The 20,023-nt window shown below is 43.5% G+C and overlaps 1 protein-coding gene across 1 annotated transcript in view; it reads left to right on the top strand.

The window, feature by feature from the left end:
* The window catches only part of KIF5C (kinesin family member 5C), a 156,005-nt gene extending 139,432 nt beyond the window's left edge, over positions 1 to 16,573 (top strand). The window contains exons 25-26 of the mRNA XM_011943067.1: positions 1,017 to 1,130; positions 12,896 to 16,573. Of these exons, the coding sequence (XP_011798457.1) occupies positions 1,017 to 1,123 (107 nt within the window). The 3' untranslated portion in view covers positions 1,124 to 1,130; positions 12,896 to 16,573. The remainder of the gene's footprint in view (positions 1 to 1,016; positions 1,131 to 12,895) is intronic.
* Positions 16,574 to 20,023: the final 3,450 nt, after the last annotated feature.

The following is a 20,023-nucleotide window of genomic DNA, read 5'->3' as shown; positions in this document are numbered from 1 at the left end:
AGACATTCCAGCATACATCATGGTCTCACAACTTCTGAGCTGGGCAGAGAGAAGCCAGCCAAGGCAGTAGGCCCAGGTCTTGGGCTATAAATGGGTACACTCTTAGAAATACTGGAATAGGAGGATATTTCTCTGCAAGGTGTGAAGGGCCCCTGTGTTCTGCACCCGGTGGGACCATGAAGGAGCCCGTATGTAGCCAGAGCCCCAGGGAAAGCCTCCAAGTGCAGGTTTGGAAATACCCCAGGAAGAGCCAGGCTGGCATCCGTGACAGGGTGAGGCTACAGGCTGGCACAGAACCTGGGGAGGTCTGGAGTCTCAGCTCCTTCAAGACCTGTATGGATTTGGGCATTTTGCCCATGTAGGAAATGAGGGTGTAGCCAGAGTCCTAGTTCCCAGGATAGAGCCATAGGGATAAAAACAATTTAGGGATATTCTCTAAACAGCTGCTTCTCTTTTTTTTTTTTTAATTGAAACATCTCCAATAACAGGTAATTTATTTCCCATCAGATATTGCTGTATAGATGTATTGTAAACCAGCAGCTTCATGTTTCTAGTTTTAAATCATACCTTAGATTAGTGGTTCATTGCATGTGTAGGATTTCATACCCTTTGAGAATCTATTAAAAGCTATGGACGCTGTCCCCAGAAAACAGCATCACAGGCAGAATTCTGCATTCAATTTCAGGGGCTACACAGATGCCCTTGAAAGTCATGGGGAACCTATGATCCATTTCAGATAAAACTGAAAATCTTTTTTTGTAACTTTTCTTGGCCCAAATTAGAAATGAGCTAATTGATGTTTAAGTTCTTTCTGTCCCCTAAATATTTGGATGCCTTGGATTTGCTAACTATACTGTTAGTTTTCCCGTTTTCAGAGAGATCTGGTGGTTGATAAGAATAGTACTGTTGATAAGAATTGTGACTTTTAGTTGTCACAGGTGACCTGTAGCTATCAGGATTGTTGTTAAGCCTTTTCTAAATGTCTGTTCTCTCTTCTTTCTGTTGGTTGGATACAGCCAAGCCCATCCGCCCCGGACACTACCCAGCCTCATCTCCGACGGCCGTCCATGCCATTCGAGGGGGAGGAGGCAGCTCTTCAAACTCCACTCACTACCAGAAATAAATACAAAGTGAGTCCCATGTCAAGGGTAGTTTCTCTATCTGGAGGCAGAGGCTTCTTGCCTTTCCAAAACCCCTGCCTGGCAGTGGACCTTCAGTAGAGAGGAGTTCGGCTCTATTCCAGCGCACGCCCTGGGGGTTCCAGGTAAACAGAGACCCAGACCTACCCTCACTCAGTCTAGAGCCCTGGGGTCTTCTAGCTGAGGCTGCCTGGGGCCCATGAGACCTGGAGCCAGGCGGGGCCTAATCCCCTGCAGGGGTGGGTGTGGTGAGTGCTTCAGCTGAGCTTTGGTTTGCCTGTGGGACTCAGCTCTGTAGTTGGCATCCCATAGGGCATTACTTGTTTGTCAACTGCTTTTACCCAGAGCAGGCAGAAGTTGGGGGTTGCTTTAAGTCTCAGGAACAGAATATAAAGAAAGAGCCAGATAATAGAAGTGATGTTTTTATGTTTACTATCTGAACTCAACAAATGGGGATTTTAAGAAGATACCTAGGTGGGTCCAGGGCGCTTTTTTCTTTTAGATGGTGGTCTGCAAGCTTCTCTGCCCACAACCCACATGCCCAACATTTCTCTCCCAGCAAAAAGAAAAGGAATGAGTGATATACTTTACAAAAGAGAAGAAGCAGAGAGCGAAAACTGTCATCCTTTGTGATGGAAATGGAGAAAAGAGCTTACTAGTTGGATGGGCAGAAAGACTACTAGGTGACCAGAAAACTTGGTTTAGAAAAACTCTGACTTTGAACATGCAGATGGGAAGAGGTGGCTCTGAACATTGTCCTTGGACTCTAAGCCCTTGCTAGGGTAGCTGGCTCCCAAGGCAGGCAAGCATGTAAGGTGTGAAGTCTGGACCCCTCCTCATCCAGTCCGTTCTGCATCAAGGCAAGAAGGCGAGCAGGAGGGGCTGGAGCCATCGCTCAGGGTCCTGTCATGGCCCAGGCTTAGGCTAAAACTTCCAAAGGAAATGCTTTGGTGGCTGCCCCCACACAACTTTCACCTGTGCTGCCCCAGGCGTGCCAAGGAGCAGGCCAGGGGCTGGTCAGAGCAGTGGAAACAGGAGGGAAGGCAGAGGCAGCCCATGGGCGGGCAGTGTGCCTGCCATCATCTGCCGTCTTCTAGACAGGAAAATGGGAAATGGTCTTGGCAGTGGGCCACCCCATTCCTATCTAATCTCTGCTTCCAATCAGAAATAGAATGAAACTGGAAGTTAGAAAGTTGCTTTTGACTACATGTTGTCGGTATGGAGGCTGATACCTGAAGGGAACTCTGAGATCCAGCTGGGCAGCTTAGAACAGAAAAGCCTGAAGCAGTGGTCCTGGAACTTAGGTGGATGTGAGCATCCTTGAGCACCCAGAGGCCCAGGCTCCTTAGAGGAGGGAGGGCCTGGGTTTTGTTTATCTTTTTAACCAAGTACTCCAGGTGATTCTGATATTCATCGAAGTTTGAAAACTCTCCATGGTTTATACAGGATGGCAGTTTACTTCTGTCTTATGTGAAGGAAATTGGAAGGTGGTACATCTGTAAAGAATCTCCACAGTGATAACAGAAACCTAGCCTCTTACTTAGATTAAGCAAGTGCCTGCCTCCTGAACTCAAGGCCAGCTCAAGGTCACCAAATGACTTCAGTTTCAGCCATCATGCCTACATTCCAAGTTTAGCAACCAGAGAGGAAGCAGAGAAGAGGCAAAAACAGCCATCCTAAATGAATCTCCTTTAAGTAGCCTTCCTGAAGCCCCCTGTAATGCTGATGCCTCCCTTTCACTGGGCAGCACTGTGCCATATGGCCACATCTAGCTGGAAAAGGTAGTCTTTTAGCTGGGCACATCACTACCCCAAAGAAAGGTAATGCTCTTTGAGCAAGGACAGGGAGAGTGGATGTTGGGGTGGGCAGCTGACACACTGTGCATTATGGATCACCTAATATGCCGTAGCACTGGGCTAGATACACTATAGGCATCACCTCATTTGATGAAAGCACAGAGACATGTGTATGTGTGTTTCCCATAAGACCTTACTAAATATACTGGTCCAGGGATTCTGGGGTCCAGAGATTATGCAGTGGGACAGTCACCTTCTTCATGGGTTCCAACAAAGGTCTGCCAGTCCCATATTTTATGTAGGCTCCAAACAACCAATTGCTGTCCATTCATCACCAGTGTAGAAAATCAGTAGGTCTGGGGAGACTTTCAAGACCGTTGGAGTGACAGAACCACCCTCACCCATTATGGCATTTTTTTTTTTTTTTAATTTTACTTAAGTTCTGGGATACATGTGCTGAATGTCCAGGTTTGTCACATACGCATACACGTGCCATGATGGTTTGCTGCACCCACCAACCCATCATCATCTTTTTGAGATGGAGTGTTGCTCTTGTTGCCCAGGCTGGAGTGCAATGGCATGATCTCGGCTCATTGCAACTTCTGCTTCCTGGGTTCAAATGCTTCTCCTGCCTCAGCCTCCCGAGTAGCTGGGATTACAGGCATGTGCTACCACGCCCAGCTAGTTTTTGTATTTTTAGTAGAGACAGGGTTTCACCATGTTGGCCAGGCTGGTCTTGAACTCCTGACCCCAAGTGATTCCCCCCACCTCAGCTTCCCAAAGTGCTGGGATTACAGGCGTGAGCCACTGCACTCAGCTGGCAATTTGTTTCTTTACTCAAAGTTTTAAAAGTGGTTTTGATGGTTTTATCTGAATTCACAGCCTCCTTAACACACCTTCTCAACATAGCTTCTGTAACTAGGTGCTTCTTTCATCAGGTCACAAAATAAACAGGCCCCCTCTTACAGCTCTCAGGATGGCAGTGTGGCTGAGGGGACTGGCATTGGACAAGGGACCTGGGTTCAGGTGTCAGGTCTTCTACTTCCTTCAAGTTACTTAACCTCAGAGTCTGTTTCCTCATCTATGAAATGGGGAAAATCTTTTATTTTGGTCATTGGCATTGACAGAAGGCTTAAATGAAGTCATGCCTCTAAGCACATAACAATTGCTCAATAAAAATATTAGTTGCTAGTATAGATGAGCACTGCACAGGAGGCTGAGGCAGGAGAATGTGGCATGAACCCAGGAGGCGGAGCTTGCAGTGAGCTGAGATCCAGTCACTGCTCTCCAGCCTAGGCGACAGAGCGAGACTCTGTCTCAAAAAAAAAAAAAAATTAGTTGCTAGTATAGATGAGCACTGCAGAACATGGTAGTTGATACATGTTGGTTTATAGTGTCCTTTAATTCATATAGTTGTTACTAAATGGTTTTTAGTTCCTCTATAGCAGTAAATCCTAGCCACTGGGTAGGGAAGGCTTATTTCTAACTGAGTATCCTAGTTGTTGCTATGAGCTGATATAAGGGCTTTTAAAGATAATATTGGCTGGGCATGGTGGATCATGCCTGTAATCCCAGCGCTTTGGGAAGCTGAGGTGGGCAGATCACTTGAGGTCAGGAGTTCAAGACCAGCCTGGCCAACATGGTGAAACCCCTTCCCTACTAAAAATAGAAAAATGAGCTGGCGTGTACATGCACACCTGTAACCCTAGCTATTTGGGAGATTGAAGTGGAGAATCGCTTGAACCCAGGAGGTGGAGGTTGCAGTGAGCCGAGATCATGCCACTGCACTCCAGCCTAGGTGACAGAGTGAGAGCCTATCTAATATATATATATATATAATTTACTTATCTACAAGCTATGACTATTTTTAAGAAATGACTGGGCATTTGTCAGCAGAGATTAAAAAGGGGTAGTAATCAACAGATTCAGGAATTGCAAATGAAGGGTAAAGAAAGGCTAAATCATTTTTTGAAAAATAATTGGAAATATGGAATTCATTGCTTAGATGAGAGCAAAGCCTTTTTGAGACAGTCTTTCCTGACCTTTGGGATTTTCATTCTGAAGTGTCTCTTCCCTGGGTAGAAATTATCTCAGCTGTGTCTTTGCAGCCCCCCTGTGGAGTCAGAGCACATATTCTTACAGCTGGGTATCTTCGGAATTTCCTTCTGCTTCATTTCCGGGTTCAAGAATTATAGCCATAATGAGTGTTTTGGTTTATCCTCAAGGTTTCAAAGCCAATGAAGATGCCCATGTACAAAAATCAAAAGAACCCAGGATAATGCTAGCTTTGATCTTATCTGGTTCAGATCCACAGGGAGCTGCCTCAGGAGGAGATGATCTTTTTCAAACCCTAGAGCTACATATGGGGCAGTGGAGTACAACCATGTGACATTGGGCAAGTTGCTTGATTTCTGTCAGCTTCAGTTTTTCTCACCAGCCAAGGGGGTTCAGGCATCGAGAGCCTAGCTCTGTACTTGGTTTCACAGTGAATGAGACAAGAAGGCTCTATTCTTGTGCAGTGATATGCTTGTTAGGGGAAGATGGACAGAAAATAAACAAGGTAACTTCAAGTAGTGGTAAGTGCTCAGAAGAAAACAAAAACAGGCTAATGGAATAGGAACACTGTTTTAGAAGGGGGGGTGACATTTAAGTTGAGACTGAGTGATGAAAAATGCCAGGCACTCAGCAACCTGGGAGAGAGTGGTTGGATGATCACTCAAAGGTAGGAATGAATGAGGGTTATTCGAGGAACGTTAGCAAGGCTGATAAGGCGGTACAAGGCTGATAAGGTGGTAGCTCATGATCTGGGAGAACCCATCTTCATTAGAGTGGATAGGGAGAGAGTTGGGCCCAAGTAAATGAAGGTGTTGAGGCTGGGGGCAAGTTAGATTGTAACCTAGTGTGAGGGGTCACCAGGGCTGTGGGCATGGGAGCAGTGGGAGCTGGTTCATGATTAGACAGGCCACTCTGGGCTGAACCCTGGAGAAGGGGTAGGAATGGGGTGACAGTAAGCACTGAGGGTTGTCTAGGGGGTTCCCTAGGTGGCCATGGGGGAGGGTCCGGTACCAGACCCAGGTAGTGGCAGCAGGGAAGTGGCTCGAGTCAGTGCCTGCTTAGAGCTGATTCAGCTGTCAGGCTTACTGATGAACGTTGAGAGCAAGAGGACAAGGAAGGAAGGGAATCAAGGTAGTTCCTAGATTTTCGTGGGCCCCAGCAATTAGGGAGACATTGGTCACTTTTTAACCATGCCAGGGGAAATCGGGGGATGAGCAGGTTTTGTGGGAAAGCTTGGTTTCCATAATGTTGCTTATGCGCTGCCTCTCAGACATCCAGCTGAGCCCACCACCCAAGTGGGTGTGTGGAACAGGCGGCTGGATCCGTGAGTCTGGAGCATAGCAGAGAGGCTGGGGCGAGGCCAGGGCTGGAGACTTGTGACCTGTAGATTGTGTTTATGGCCACGGGTCTGAAGGAAGCAACCTAGAGAAAAGGTGGGCCCAGCAGAGAGGGGAGCTGAGGAGCGAGTTGGACCAGGCCCAGGCACTGGCAAATGGGAAGGTCAGAGAAAGGAGGTGGCACCAGCAGAGGGGCCTGAGGAGCATGTGGGATCACAGAGGTCAAGTGAAGACCTTGACCCTAGAAGGAAGGTGGTCAGCTCAGAGCTTGAATAAGATGACAACAGAGGCCGGGCGCGGTGGCTCAAGCCTGTAATCCCAGCACTTTGGGAGGCCGAGACGGGCGGATCACAAGGTCAGGAGATCGAGACCATCCTGGCTAACACGGTGAAACCCTGTCTCTACTAAAAATACAAAAAACTAGCCGGGCGAGGTGGCGGGCGCCTGTAGTCCCAGCTACTCCGGAGGCTGAGGCAGGAGAATGGCGGGAACTCGGGAGGCGGAGCTTGCAGTGAGCTGAGATCCGGCCACTGCACTCCAGCCCGGGTGACAGAGCAAGACTCCACCTCAAAAAAAAAAAAAAAAAAAAAAAAAGATGACAACAGAGACTGGGTGGTTGAAGAAGGCCGGAGGGCGGTGACCTTAGCATGGACTAGAGAGAGCAGGTGAGGAAGGAGAGCCAGCAGCTGAACCCACTTTGGGGGTTTTATTTGAAGGAGATCAGAGAAATGGAGCGACGTGGGGTTAAGGTGGGGCTGCGTTGCTTTTCTGTTATGAGATGGGAGATATTACAGCATAGCTGTGTGCGATGGTGATGGTATAGCCGAGCCAGGCAGAGGAGGAAGCACAGATGCGGGTGGGTGGTAGATGGGGTGCACTGGGAGGTAAGATCCAGCTCACCTTAGTTAGAACTTGTTTTCTCGTGCAGACAAGAAGCCAGATGATTAGTGAGAAAGAGGGAGGAAGCAGGGTCTCGCTCTTGAGACCAGAGACGGTGTAAAAGCGACCTCTCAGGCAGTGCTGAGTCCTTCTTTGCAGCCCCACACTTAATGCAGACACCTGATAAAACATCTGCCCAGCTCCTTGGTTCTGAGGGCCCTGGAGATCCACTTCCTTTCCAGGCAGTGCTTTGGCAAGCCAGGGGACTTGTTCAAATGTCTCCACCAGATGGCGCCAGTGGGGCATTGCTGACACCTCAGATGTTTTCTGAAAGACTGAAGGCAGAACGGTCTTTTTTCTTGGTTTTCGTATATTTAGACCATTTTATCTCAAACTTGAGTAGTGAATAGAGTACTTTGAAAGGAATACAATTCTCACAGATCCCCAGAGTTGATTTAAATTATTGTATTATAACACTTAAGTATTTGCACATTGTAAATAGTATACATTCCCTACTTACAGATCTTATACAACTGTCAAGTCAAAACAAATTTAGAAATTAAATTGAAATAAAGCCACAAATTAAAAGTCCAAACCACAAAACCCACTTCACATAATTTAATGAAGGAAGGGCTTTTTCTGAAAATAAAGAGCTAGGTGCAATGCAACCCTGGAGTGCGTTGCTTCTTGTAGAGTTTGGGATGCCTGTTTTTTGTGTGTCATGGTGTGTCTCAATTCTTTCACTTCTGTACTCCCAGCACTCTGAGAGGCTGAGGCTGGAGGATGGCTTGAGCTCAGAAGTTTGAGACCAGCCTGGGCAACTTATCGAGACCTTGTCTCTACTAAAAATAAAAACATTAGCCAGGTGTGGTGGTGCATGCCTGTAGCTCCAGTGACTTGGAAGGCTGAGCTGGGAGGATCATTTCAGCTGGAGAGTTTGAGGCTGCAGTGAGCTGTGATCACGCCACCACACTCTCGCCTGGGTGACAGAGCGAGATCCTGCCTCAAAAAGAATAAACAAATAAAAACAAATACACGAAGATTAGCCTAGTGCCTGGCACTGAACGAGCACTCCATGCTCATCTGTGTTGTCCTCATCACCTGATCCCGTCTCCTCATTCTACATCCCATAGAGGCGGGATGAGCTGTCAAGATCCCACACCTACGAGTGGTAGATCCTGGGCTAAGAGCAATGATCTTCTCTGCAACAGTTCTCAAAGTTCTTGGCCTTAGGACCTTTACTGCTCTTAAAAAGGATCAATGGACTGGGTATGTGGCTCATGCCTATAATTCCAGCACTTTGGGAGGCCAAGGCAGGAGGATCACTTGAGGCCAGGAGTTTGAAACCAGCCTTAGTGAGATTCTGTCTCTACAAAAAATAAAAAAATAAAATATAAATAAAATAAAATAAAATAAAAATTAGCTAGGTATGGTGGCATACGCCTGTAGTCCCAAATGCTTTGGAGGCTGAGGTGGGAGATTGATTGAGCCCAGTAATTTGAGGCTGTAGTGAGCCATGTTTGTGCCACTGCACTGCAGTCTGGGTGACAGAATGACAATCTTTCTCAAAAAAATGAACCAACAAAAAAGAATCAATGAATTTATATATATTGACATGTATCATACTGGAAATTAAAGCAAAAAATTTAGAATACTGCCAGATTCATTTAAAAAATAGTAATAAGCCCATACATGTTACCATAAATGTGATTTGTAATGAAAATAACTATTTTCAAAATAAAAAATAGCCAAATGGCATTGTTTTACATTTTGCATATCTCTTTGACACATCTAATAGATGGCAGCTGGATTCCCCCCAGCTGTTTCTGCATTCTGTCTGTTGCTGTTTTGGTTGAAGTGTATAAAGCGAATCCCCCCTTGTCACACCAGACAAGATTCTCGGCCACTGGACAGCTGAGAAAACTGTGGAATGGGGAAGTTGGGATCATAGTGCCCATATCACAGGCTTGTCTGGGATTGAATGAGAGAATGTGAAAGAAGAGAGAAAAAAGTCTTAGAAGAGTACCTGGCAAAAATTAGGCCCCGTGCATGTTAGCTAATGTTAAAGTGGTCATGGGGACAGACCTGAAAAGGACAGATGAGGTGGGACTGCAGAGAGAGAGGACAGAAATAACTGTAGGTGGATGCTGCTGAGGCAGAGGACTTTGAAACTAGCATTCTCAACCCAACCCAAAAGGAAGGAATTGTGGAGCATCCGGAGGCAAGAATTCCTGATTCCGTCTACAGCACAGTAGGCTCCAACACTTCGATACTCCTCAGCTTCATGGTTCTCAGAGTCATAAATTCAGACCAACTAAAATTTTTCCTCCACAGCAGATTGTACCAACACTCCAATAAGATAAATCCACTTCTATTCAGCAGTGATAAGTAGAGTACAATTGTAATTCTTATAATGTGGGGATTGGATTATAAAAAGGCAAAAGAAAAACTAAAATTATGCACTGTTTGGATTAAGCTTAACTCCACTGCAAGCAATTGCAAAAGCCCAAGTTGGGGGTGAAAATGGTCTCTAAATACTTCTTGCAAAACACTTGTATAATTAACTTCTTTCATTAGCCTTCCCCACCCCTTCCAAAGAAAGGTGATTTTATTTCCTCCTAAATCTGGTCACATGTTGCCACTTTGAATTACCATCTCCAGTTTGGCAGAGCGCCAGTTTGGCAGTCCTAGAGCAGGTCGGTTGGTCCAGTCCCCTGCCTCTAAGTGAGTGACTGGCTACTTGGAAGAGAGTCAACAGGACTGGGTTTTAAAGATTCTCCAGACTCCCCAGTCTCTCTGGGATTAGAACAGTCAGAAATGCTTTATCTCATTTACCTTTGAAATTTATATCTATTTTCTCCCATGAATTTATCTAAGGAGATGAAGAACCCGATAGTGGGAAGGATGGATGGGAGCATCCTACTGGAATCCATGTTTCTTGGGCCTGCTGGAAAGACTTCTCAGCAGACAGGCCTGTAGAGATCCTTAACTGGGGATGAAGAGGAACGCTGCATCCTAGTAAAGAAAGGACCCTTTATTGGCAGAGTTCCTGTGCTTTTCCCTTCAGCAACCTGTCACAATCTCAGTTCTCCTCTCTCATGCTCCTTGAGGTGACTAAACTAAGCAGGTAGGGCCTCCTTTGCGGCCCCGTGTTTCTTCCAAACTATCAGCCAAAACCTGCTGAATCTTGCCCAGCGGGGATCGGGGGTTTTGACTGAAGGGCTTTCCAGGGGGAAATCATGTCACTTCATGGTCTGCTGGAGTTACTGAGGCCGCCCCATTGCATTTGTGTCTAGTGCTTGCTGTGTCAACACGGTTTGGCTGCAAATATCGCGTCAGGTCATAATCCCACAATCCAAGGTATGTGCCGGCACCTCCCTGCCTCCAGGCACGCAGGACGGCCATCTCATCTGAGCAAGGGGATCTCATCTGACCAGGGCGATGGCGTGCGTGGAGAAACGACCTGTGAGAAAGTGAAGTGGCAATTTCAGTGGTGGCATTCAGGCAGCACTCCTATTGGTTTTCAGCTCAAAATGGATTTTAAATAACAACTATGACCATGCTTTTAGGTTTTTCACTTCTAATACTGACAATAAGCCCAAAATTTCACCAGAAAGGCCATGTTCTTCCCAAAGACATCTTACTCTCTGTGACTTCTAAAAATGACAGGAATATCACCCTCTAGGGTTGTTTAAGCCCTTCGTAGTTTTGTAGCTTTGCCGCTGTGGGAGATTATACCAAATGAGTTCTCTGAATATTTTTTCTTGTCAGTGAAGAGGTGGTTTTGTTTTCGTTTTTGTTTTTGTTTTTTTGAGACTGAGCCTCACTCTGTTGCCCAGACTGGAGTGCAGTGGCATGATCTCGGCTCACTGCAACCTCTGCCTCTAAGGTTCAAATGATTCTCCTGCCTTAGCCTCCCAAGTAGCTGGGACTACACGTACATGCCCCCATGCCGCACTAATTTTTGTATTTTTTGTAGAGATGGGGTTTTACCGTGTTGGCTGGGCTGGTTTCGAACTCCTGACTTCAAGTGATCCACGTGCTGTGGCCTCCCAAACCAAAGTGCTGGGATTATAGGCATGAGCCACTGCACTTGACCAAGAGGTGGTATTTTTAAAAAGAATGTGTGTGTTTTTTTTTTTTCTACTCAGTTTCTGTTCTGTATTTCGTCTCCCTTTTTCTCACTTTGCTTTTTTCTACTTTTATAACCCCTTTCTAGACAGAGAATTTTTCTCTTTATATGTAACTTACATCCTGTTGATTTATACGAAATATGTGAGGTTGTTTACAATATTATAACATATAAATCAGGAGAGTGAAGAAAAAAAAAAGAGCATGGTAGCGGGAATCTGAGATATTACCACAGTTGGGTACCAAATGTTGATGTAAGCCTTCTAGAGGCAGAACAGAAAGCATGTGTTAGGTTACGGAGGGCTTTTTTTTTCTTTCCTTCTTTTTTTTTTTTTTTTAATCAAAAGAGAATTTGGGCTTTTCTTAGTGGCGGTTGTATTTCCAGTACCAGGTAATTGCATGTTTTTCTCAAGGATAAGGCTCTACCTCCCTCTTTTGTCATCCCTGTGCCCATCCCCTAGAGTACCATGAGCTCTGCACAAAACCCATACCAAGGTCTCAGAGCTAGGGCCTCCAGCTGGTGACAGGAAGCAGAGCCTTTCAGTGTCTTCTGAAAGTTGAGCTTACTGGTGTTGAGTACAGGCTGACAGTGGCCACTCAGGCTGGTCTAGATGTTCATCCTGGAGATGTGCCCAGTACCAGCCGAACCTCTGGTGGGAAGTGGAATAAAATGGAAGGGGATGGTCTTTTGGAGAATCTTATTATCCGATGGAGACGAAGCATACCTTTGGGAACTGGGAACCTCTTTCTACAGAGAGCCTGGGTTAGGGGCCCTGTTGCACCTGCTTGCTATCCTAAGTACAGGCAAATGAGAAATGTTTTAATTCCCCCTTAGGAAGGAGAAAATGCATTATGTAACTTTGAATATCCATAGCCTCAACAGATACTAACTTATGGAAGAGAACGTTAAGACTGTCAGGACTAAATACTTAAAGCAAAATCAGGAAATAGGAGGTTGTGCTGTTCATGTGCTGCTATCCATATGTATCTTTTGAGCTCTCAAAATGTGGCTAAGTCCAAATTGAGATAGGCTGAAAGTGTAAAATATACACCAGATTGCAAACACTATTGTATGAAAAAAAAATCTCAGTAGTAATATTGTAATGTAAATGATCTCAACATGTAATACCAATTACATGTTGAAATGATACTATTTTGAATATATTAGGCTATATAAAATATATTACAATTAATCTTACCTATTTCTTTTCACTTTTTAATGTACCACTAGAAAATTTAAAATTAAATATGTGGCTTGGCCAGGTACGGTGGCGCACGCCTGTAATCCCAGCTACTTGGGAGGCTAAGGCAGAAGAATCACTTGAACCTGAGAGGCAGAGGTTGCAGTGAGCCAATATTGCACCACCGCACTCCAGCCTGGGTGACAAGAGTGAAACTCCGTCTCACAAACAAACAAACAGAAAATATGTGACTTATGTTATATTTGTATCTGACAGCTCTGGTCTAAACATCTAGAATTAAACAAAACTTTTTTGAGAAGTAAATTTCTACTGTGTTCTCTAATTCGTATGTTTTCTCTTTGGTTCTCTTTCAACAGATACGACTCCACATAGCATGTCAAGGACTACATTAATCACCAATTCCTTTATTTTTTCCCCCTACAGTTTCCATTTTTTTTTATACTTGCTTACTCCAGCCATCTGCAGTACACCAGTTTCAGGTCTTTTGAGCTGTGTAGAGTTTCTGTGTGTACAGATGTGTGCTCGGACTTTTCTCTTTTTGAGAAATCTGAAGGAGATGGTTGCAGAAGATCCACTTACTACTCAGAACCATTGCCGCTGACTCGGCCTCCGGGGTGTTGCGTGGTTTCTGGGTGGTTCCTGGAGCCTCCTCTGGGCAGTGCACTGTCCCATCTGTACGCCCTAATGTGCCATTCCCTGGAGGGGAACAACCAAGTACCGTGGAGGCGGGAGACCATGCTCTGCCTCAACTGTCTGGTTTCCTGTAAAATAAACACATTATTTTATATTTTTCGGGAACAAAAAGTGCTGCTCTAGGGTTCAAAGTTTTCATTCTGAACACTTTTCCGAAACAAATTACCCTGAAGACACATTTTGAATATCCTGGTCACATCTTTGGATCTGTAAAATATACCTTTTAGTAATGGCACCTGTTAAAATGCAAAGCAAATTTCTTTGGGGCAGAAAAACAATCTGACAGTAGCAGTGTAGAAATTGTTCATTCAGATACATCTGTGTCAATGCAAAAAGTCATAAAATTCACCTCCCAGCTGCTTGCTTTTCAACCTGCAGCAACTAGTCTCGGCTGGCCGGTTTGAACGTCATTCTTTCAGAAGTGCTGAAAATGCTGCAAAGTTTTAAGTGGAAATGTGGCTGCCCCTCTCCTCACTTCTTCCTCCCTGATCATTCTGGAGCTGGCTTTGGGAACGGCTGCTTTCTCTAACCATTTTCAGCTTGAGTGGGTATTGCTGAAGAAGTCCAGCATCATTCCAGCAGTTGAAAAAGGAAGCCTTGGGGAGAAAGTACTTGACACAACTTTGTTCTTTGTGCTTGTGTATGAATAAGTTGCCATGAGTAAGTTATTATTTTAACCCATCATTGCCGACTGTTTACATGAATTCTTTCTTTGGCACCAAATAGGTTTCATCTTCTTAGGCACAATTAGAAAAATCCATATAGATGGATATTTTACATTTAGTTATTGCTCTATCCAAATACATGAATCTAAAACTGAATCAACCCTTGCTTCCAGTTGTACTTATTAAGAAGATCAATTTCTAGGTAGTAAAGTTTTCAGGGAAACTGACAAAGATTCAGTTAAATTGGCCTTGTGTGCTGCTATTTGTTTTGACAAATTTGGGGGTAAGTCAAAGACAACCAAACCAATCTCGGTGAAAGCTCCTATCCTATCATGTTGTGTGCCCAAGATGAGGAACTGGCACTGTGCCCTGAAGCTTTCACCACTGTAATGAAATATATGCCAGGGGAGACTTCGGGCTTTTCTCATGACTGTGTGAGTCGAAGGTAGTTCAACTGTGTGTGTGTGTGTGTGTGTGTGTGTAAAGTGCTAAGAACTGTGCATTGACATCCAAACATTTCTTGTATAAAATTTCCCTAGCAAAGCAAACCTGCTTTGACTTAATTTATTTGTTAAATGTTGCACTTTGTTTATGTATGTTTTGTTTTTGGGGGGGAATAAGGAGAGGGAGGAGGACAAACTATTGAAGTATTTATTTCGTGAAGATAGCAATTTTGCATTTGTTTAAATTTTTTTCATTCTTTAATTTTGTTATCAGTGACAGCCCAATATACCTGCTCCATCATTATTTGCAGTCTGATAAAAGGGTCCTTGTGGGGCAGGTTTTGCAAAGTTTATCAGGTAATAACATATGCCACATAACCTTGTTAATATGTTTGCTTCTGATTTGGGCAGCTAAAACATTGGTGTTTGAGATGATTGCCAATTACTAATTGTCATTACCACTACTCTCCATTACTTTTTGTTTGGAAATTGAACAAAGGTCAGTAATGGTTTTTGGCTCTTGTTAATATCCATCATAAAATAGATTGTTTTAGATTCTCTCCAGAGTGATTTTTCCCTGGGTACCCCCTTTCTACTTCTAAAGAATTGCTTGACACTTTCATGTTTCAAAGAGAAACATTCACTTGTAGTTCCATTTTGCTTGATCTCTACAAGGGACTGACAACATTCGCTTTACTTTTATTCACAGAGAAAGTTGGCTTTGATGTCTCTTAAAGATAATTCTGCTAGTTGCTGATCAGCCAGTCAGTTCACCTAGCTTCAATCTTTATAGGACTTCTAATCTAATTTTCCTATACTGTGACTAAAAGGGAGGCAAATTATTGGAATGGATTATTCAAATGGATCCTTAAATATTGCTATGTATAATAAGCCAGTTATTATATCAGGACCATGTTCTCTGTAGTCCACTTTCTAAAAAAGCCACACATGTGCAATTTTCAGGTTTTTAGACTATTGCTCCCTATACTTTAAGTGTAAAAACCACACTTCTGAACAACTAAGCTCGTGATTATGATTTTGGTGATATGCAGCTTTTGACTAGCGTGTATTGTGTCTTTTTCTCCTCTATGAATAATTTTATATTTCATGCTATTTCTTGAAAGTTTACTCTTTGATGCTCTAAGAGAACAGCCAGATGGTTTATACGAATAATCTTTATCTGCAGGATGGTGGATTGGTAAATTAGGAGAAGGTTGTTTGAGATATCAAGATTTGTGGTTGAGAACTAAAATACATGATGCCAAATGTGTTTTTGTCAATTACTAGGGAATTCTGTGCAAACATATCATCTCTTCAAATGCTGCACACTTTGCTTTTGTTAAACATCAGGTAGTAGACAGAAAAATAGCAGTTTCACATTAAGACTTTTAAGGGAAATAGAACCATGTGATTAAGAAATCAGAATTTATAGATATACTGGGATAAATGAAGAAATAAAAACGTTTGCCTAGAATGTAGCATCTAGTGACTTTTCTAAAGCCCTAAAGTTTACATAAAGAAGCTCTAGTTCCTATAGAAATAACTGAAAGCAAATAAAAGTTCTTAACAATCCCCTCCTTTGAAGTGCATTTTTAAAAGCAGGGCAGGAAACATTTGGACTCTAGCTATGTGACATATTGGAAAAGGCCGAGGGTGGAGGGAAGATTTCACTTCATCGTCTAGCCCAGGATCTTGAGCAAGCTAAAGAAACCATCATAATCTAAAATTGCTTCATTTAACACTAACAATTTAGACTTTTTAAACCAAGCATTGAATAATGGCTGGATAACTGCCAAAGGAAGCGCCGCTCCATGAAGTCTGCTTACTTATTTAAAAACTGTGTATCAATTTTAAATACTGTTCATTGTGTGCAGATATAAGGGGAATAGGGCATTCTGTAGAATTATCCATGTCTAGTTTGTAAAGTGTGTCCTGTGTACTGCAGATGTGTGTTCTCTGGGCTTTATGTATCTGTACAGTAGCTTTCACATTTAAAAAATTGTGGACAGACTTGTCTGGGGGGTTTGAGGGGAGAATGGCGGTTTATATCAATAATGATGCTGTACTATAGTCCATGTAACAAAAGATCTGGAAGTCACCCTCCTTTGGCCCGCGGAAAATTTTGGTAATCTTCTAGGTTCTAAAATGAAGATGTATGGGTACTCTGGCAGACTGCATGTTGTATAATTTGAAAAATACTAGAAGTGGAAAATAAAATTCAGTTAAACTTTGACTGGTCTGTTTCTGCTTCTTTGAGTCATCCTGAAGATATGGTCATTGGAGATGTCAGTGCCTGTGTGAGGATGAGCCATTTTCTGGCCTCAAAAGAGTTCACTTCAAGTGAGCAGGTGCCCCAATACACAGCATAAGCAAAGTCAACCTTGATCATTTTTGCTTTTACTTTGCTTAAATATCCCCTGTAAACTTTTTTTTTCATTTCAGAACTAAGAAAACTTGATGTTTGTCACTTCAGTTCTGAAAAGATAGCAACTGATGTAAAAAAAAAAAAAAAAGTCTTACTAGCTTTTTAAAAAGTAGGAATGACTGAAAGCTCAGTAGAGCAGTGTATTCACTGAATATCTGAATTTCTTCTTGCTTGAGAAGGGCATTAATTCTCCACCAAATGAATTGGAGCCCTATTTGCATACGTTGAAAGATTATCAGCATCTTTTGAGGATTTGGGGTGTTTATATTCCTGTTTAACCTACTGATTCTTAGTGTTAATGTACAGGTCTGAGATCTTGTGAGAGGACTCTGGAGCATGAATCCTTTGGAAGCTAACCAGTGCCAGGACACAGGATAATTTTTTTTCTGCTATCGTAACAAGGAGACTTCCCTATCTTGGGTCACTAGAATCGTGTGTCCATGCATGACATTGTGTATGTAAAGCATCCTCATTCTTGTGCTTGGTGTGATTAATGGTGCATGAGAGCCAGACAGTAAACCTCTTTCCCTTAATTGATTAAAAATGGAAAGGATAGATGTCAAGTGAACATGTAATTAAGGGCACTGCAAATGGTGTGCTTTTATGCTGTCTTACCCATCTTTTTCCAGACTGTTATTCTCCCAAGAACTGAAGAAGTTTCCAGATACCAGATTGTTAAAAGTGACTTATGTAGTAAACTTCAAACGTGGTAGTTGAATATTCAGTTGATGTCTGTGTGTTATAGATAGGAAAGCAGTTCTCTGAAAGAACCAGATTGCAAAGCAAATTTCAATATCAATGGGAAATGACTCCCACAGATCCCAGAACACAGCGGCTCTGCGATGCAATCGGACTGCATTGATACCAGTGTTCTCTTGGTTCCTGCAAGCCTTTCTTGAGGTTTCTTGTTTCGCCAAGCTCTGAACTGGCCTCTGGCTTTGCCTCAGAGGCGCAGAGCTGGAGTATCTGTGGGAGAAAGTGGAACTGGAACAGTAATCTGCAAAGGCAATTACTGGTGATGTGTGTATTGGCAGGTTTCATTCTAGCATTTGTGACAGGTCGTGTCTTGTTGTTTGTCTTGTGTACATAATACACTGAACAGAGGTAGGAGTCACCTCTTGGATGACACATTAGTTGAAAATGTGGGTTTACTTGACAAAAGGCATCCCGAGCCATGGAGTTTTCACTTTCCTTTTGGTGTTTGGTGGTTCTTCGTCCAATTTGCAAAGAAAACACCAATCTCTCTGTGTGGTTAGTTGGGTTCAAAATAATGAAAAAAAAATCCCATAGGTAACCACTGTTGGTGGTCTTTCTGCCTCCAGTACCCTGGACGGCAAAGGCTGGGATTCTCCACCTGCTTTGCTTCAAGAGCAGTTTGTTCTGGACTTCCAGGAGGCCCTGTTTGCCATCGAGCACCTTTCAACCCTTCACCCTTCCCCATGCCCAGATCGCAAATGATTATCATAGTGTAGCTGTTCAAGATTTACCTACAACAATATTTTATTCCTTCAGAATGTACATGAAATTAAGAGAAATTGGCAAACTTGTTCTGGATGAAACGAAACAGCATCAGAATCTTGTAATGCTCAGAAAGCTACAATAAGCAGTCAATTATTTCCAGGGCACTATTCTGGCTGTGTGCCCGACACTGTTTTAAGTGCTTTACATGTATTAATCCATCTAATCCTCCTAATAACCCCATGAGGAATGCACCATTATCTCTCCTTTACAGGTAAGGAAACAGGCGCAGAAAGGTTAAGTAGCTTGCCCAAAGGTCTCACACCTGGCAACAGGAGGCGCCAGGATTGAAACCCACACAGTCTGCTTCTAAGGTTCATGTTCTCAACAGGTAGTAAAACTGCCTCTCTGAATAGTGATTGGGATATACATATATGTGTGTGTGTGCCTCTCTCACTCACTCTGTCTCTACAGTGATAAGCAGCAGCCAACCTCAAAAACCCTTTTGTAAAGAATTTATACAAAGCTTTATGCCTTTGCAACTTTTCTGTTCTCTCCTTTCACTGGAATCTGAGACCTTATTGTTATTTGAATTACTTTAAGCAATCAAATGCATCTAGGAAAGAAATAATAATGAAGGAGGATGCCTCATAGCAAGGGTGCCTGATGACACTGAACTCTACAGGAAGGCTGCATTTCAGTAGTGCCCTTGTCAGAATCTTTGTCATACCTAACATACTTAGAAGAAGTGTAGCCATTACTCTGTCAGTTTTCAAATTGTGTGTCATAAGAATTTAACTTATCATCCATGTGGATTTCTTTTTCTTTAAGGTACTAATTCTGTCTTCATTAAAACATGTATAACCTATATTCTTCTGCTTCGTCAGTAAAAAACTCTCAGTACTCTCTTGCCCCGCCTGAAATGGCTCTCAGGGAAGGGTTGAGGGGCACTGGATGGGTTTCCTGTCATTCCCAGGGATGTGTGAGGCCTCAGACGAGGCTGTCCCTTACCTCACCTCTGGCCCCATCATGATGATTAATAGGATCTCGTTTCAGAGCTCTAGGTTTTAGAAAAAAGAAACATGCCAATCATACCATACATGCATGTGCAAGTCCAACCACAGAAGGCTGAAAACAGTGGGGTTCCCTTATGAGCTCCTCCCTTTACCTGTGCTTCTCTTGTCTGAGGGTATTCTGATGGGCTAACGGGGAGCAAGGCTGGTGGCAGATGTATCTAGGTGATTCCGTCAGCCAGCGTCCACCTGGCTGCCTGCCTGCAGACTGCAACCACCAGCCCAGTGTCCTTGCTGCCCTGCAGCACCTTTCTGGGACCTACATGGAACAGCAAAATACCTCTGGAGTACTGGCTAGCAGGCGGTGGTACTGCTGAGTAACTCCACATGGAAAGAATGATGCATGCAGGACCTGGATCCAACTCTCAACTTCCCATCCACCAGCTGGGGGATTGTGGTCAGTGGTTTAACTATGCAGAGTCTCAGTGAGCTCATCTCCATACCTGAATTTAGCTCACGATGCTGCATTCTTCACAGTGCCTTTCGGACATCAGATGAGAAACTGTAGGAAGACATTTTACAACAGTGCTACTCAAATATAAGGGATTGTTATTGTCAAAAACTTCCTAGGAGAAAGTATGTTCATCTTGGACCCTAGCTATTGCCTTCTCCCTGGCATCACCAATATTTAGAGTAGAAGAGGAGAGAATATGCGGAGACATTGGGAATTGTCTGATTCTACCCAGTGACATCAAATCTCTTTGTAGCTCTCCATGTAGGGTTCTTT

Source organism: Colobus angolensis, unplaced genomic scaffold, assembly GCF_000951035.1.
Source record: "Colobus angolensis palliatus isolate OR3802 unplaced genomic scaffold, Cang.pa_1.0 Scaffold215, whole genome shotgun sequence".
Classification (NCBI taxonomy): domain Eukaryota; kingdom Metazoa; phylum Chordata; class Mammalia; order Primates; family Cercopithecidae; genus Colobus; species Colobus angolensis.
Note: the sequence above shows the minus strand (reverse complement) of the source record. Positions and strands in the feature narration are given on the sequence as shown.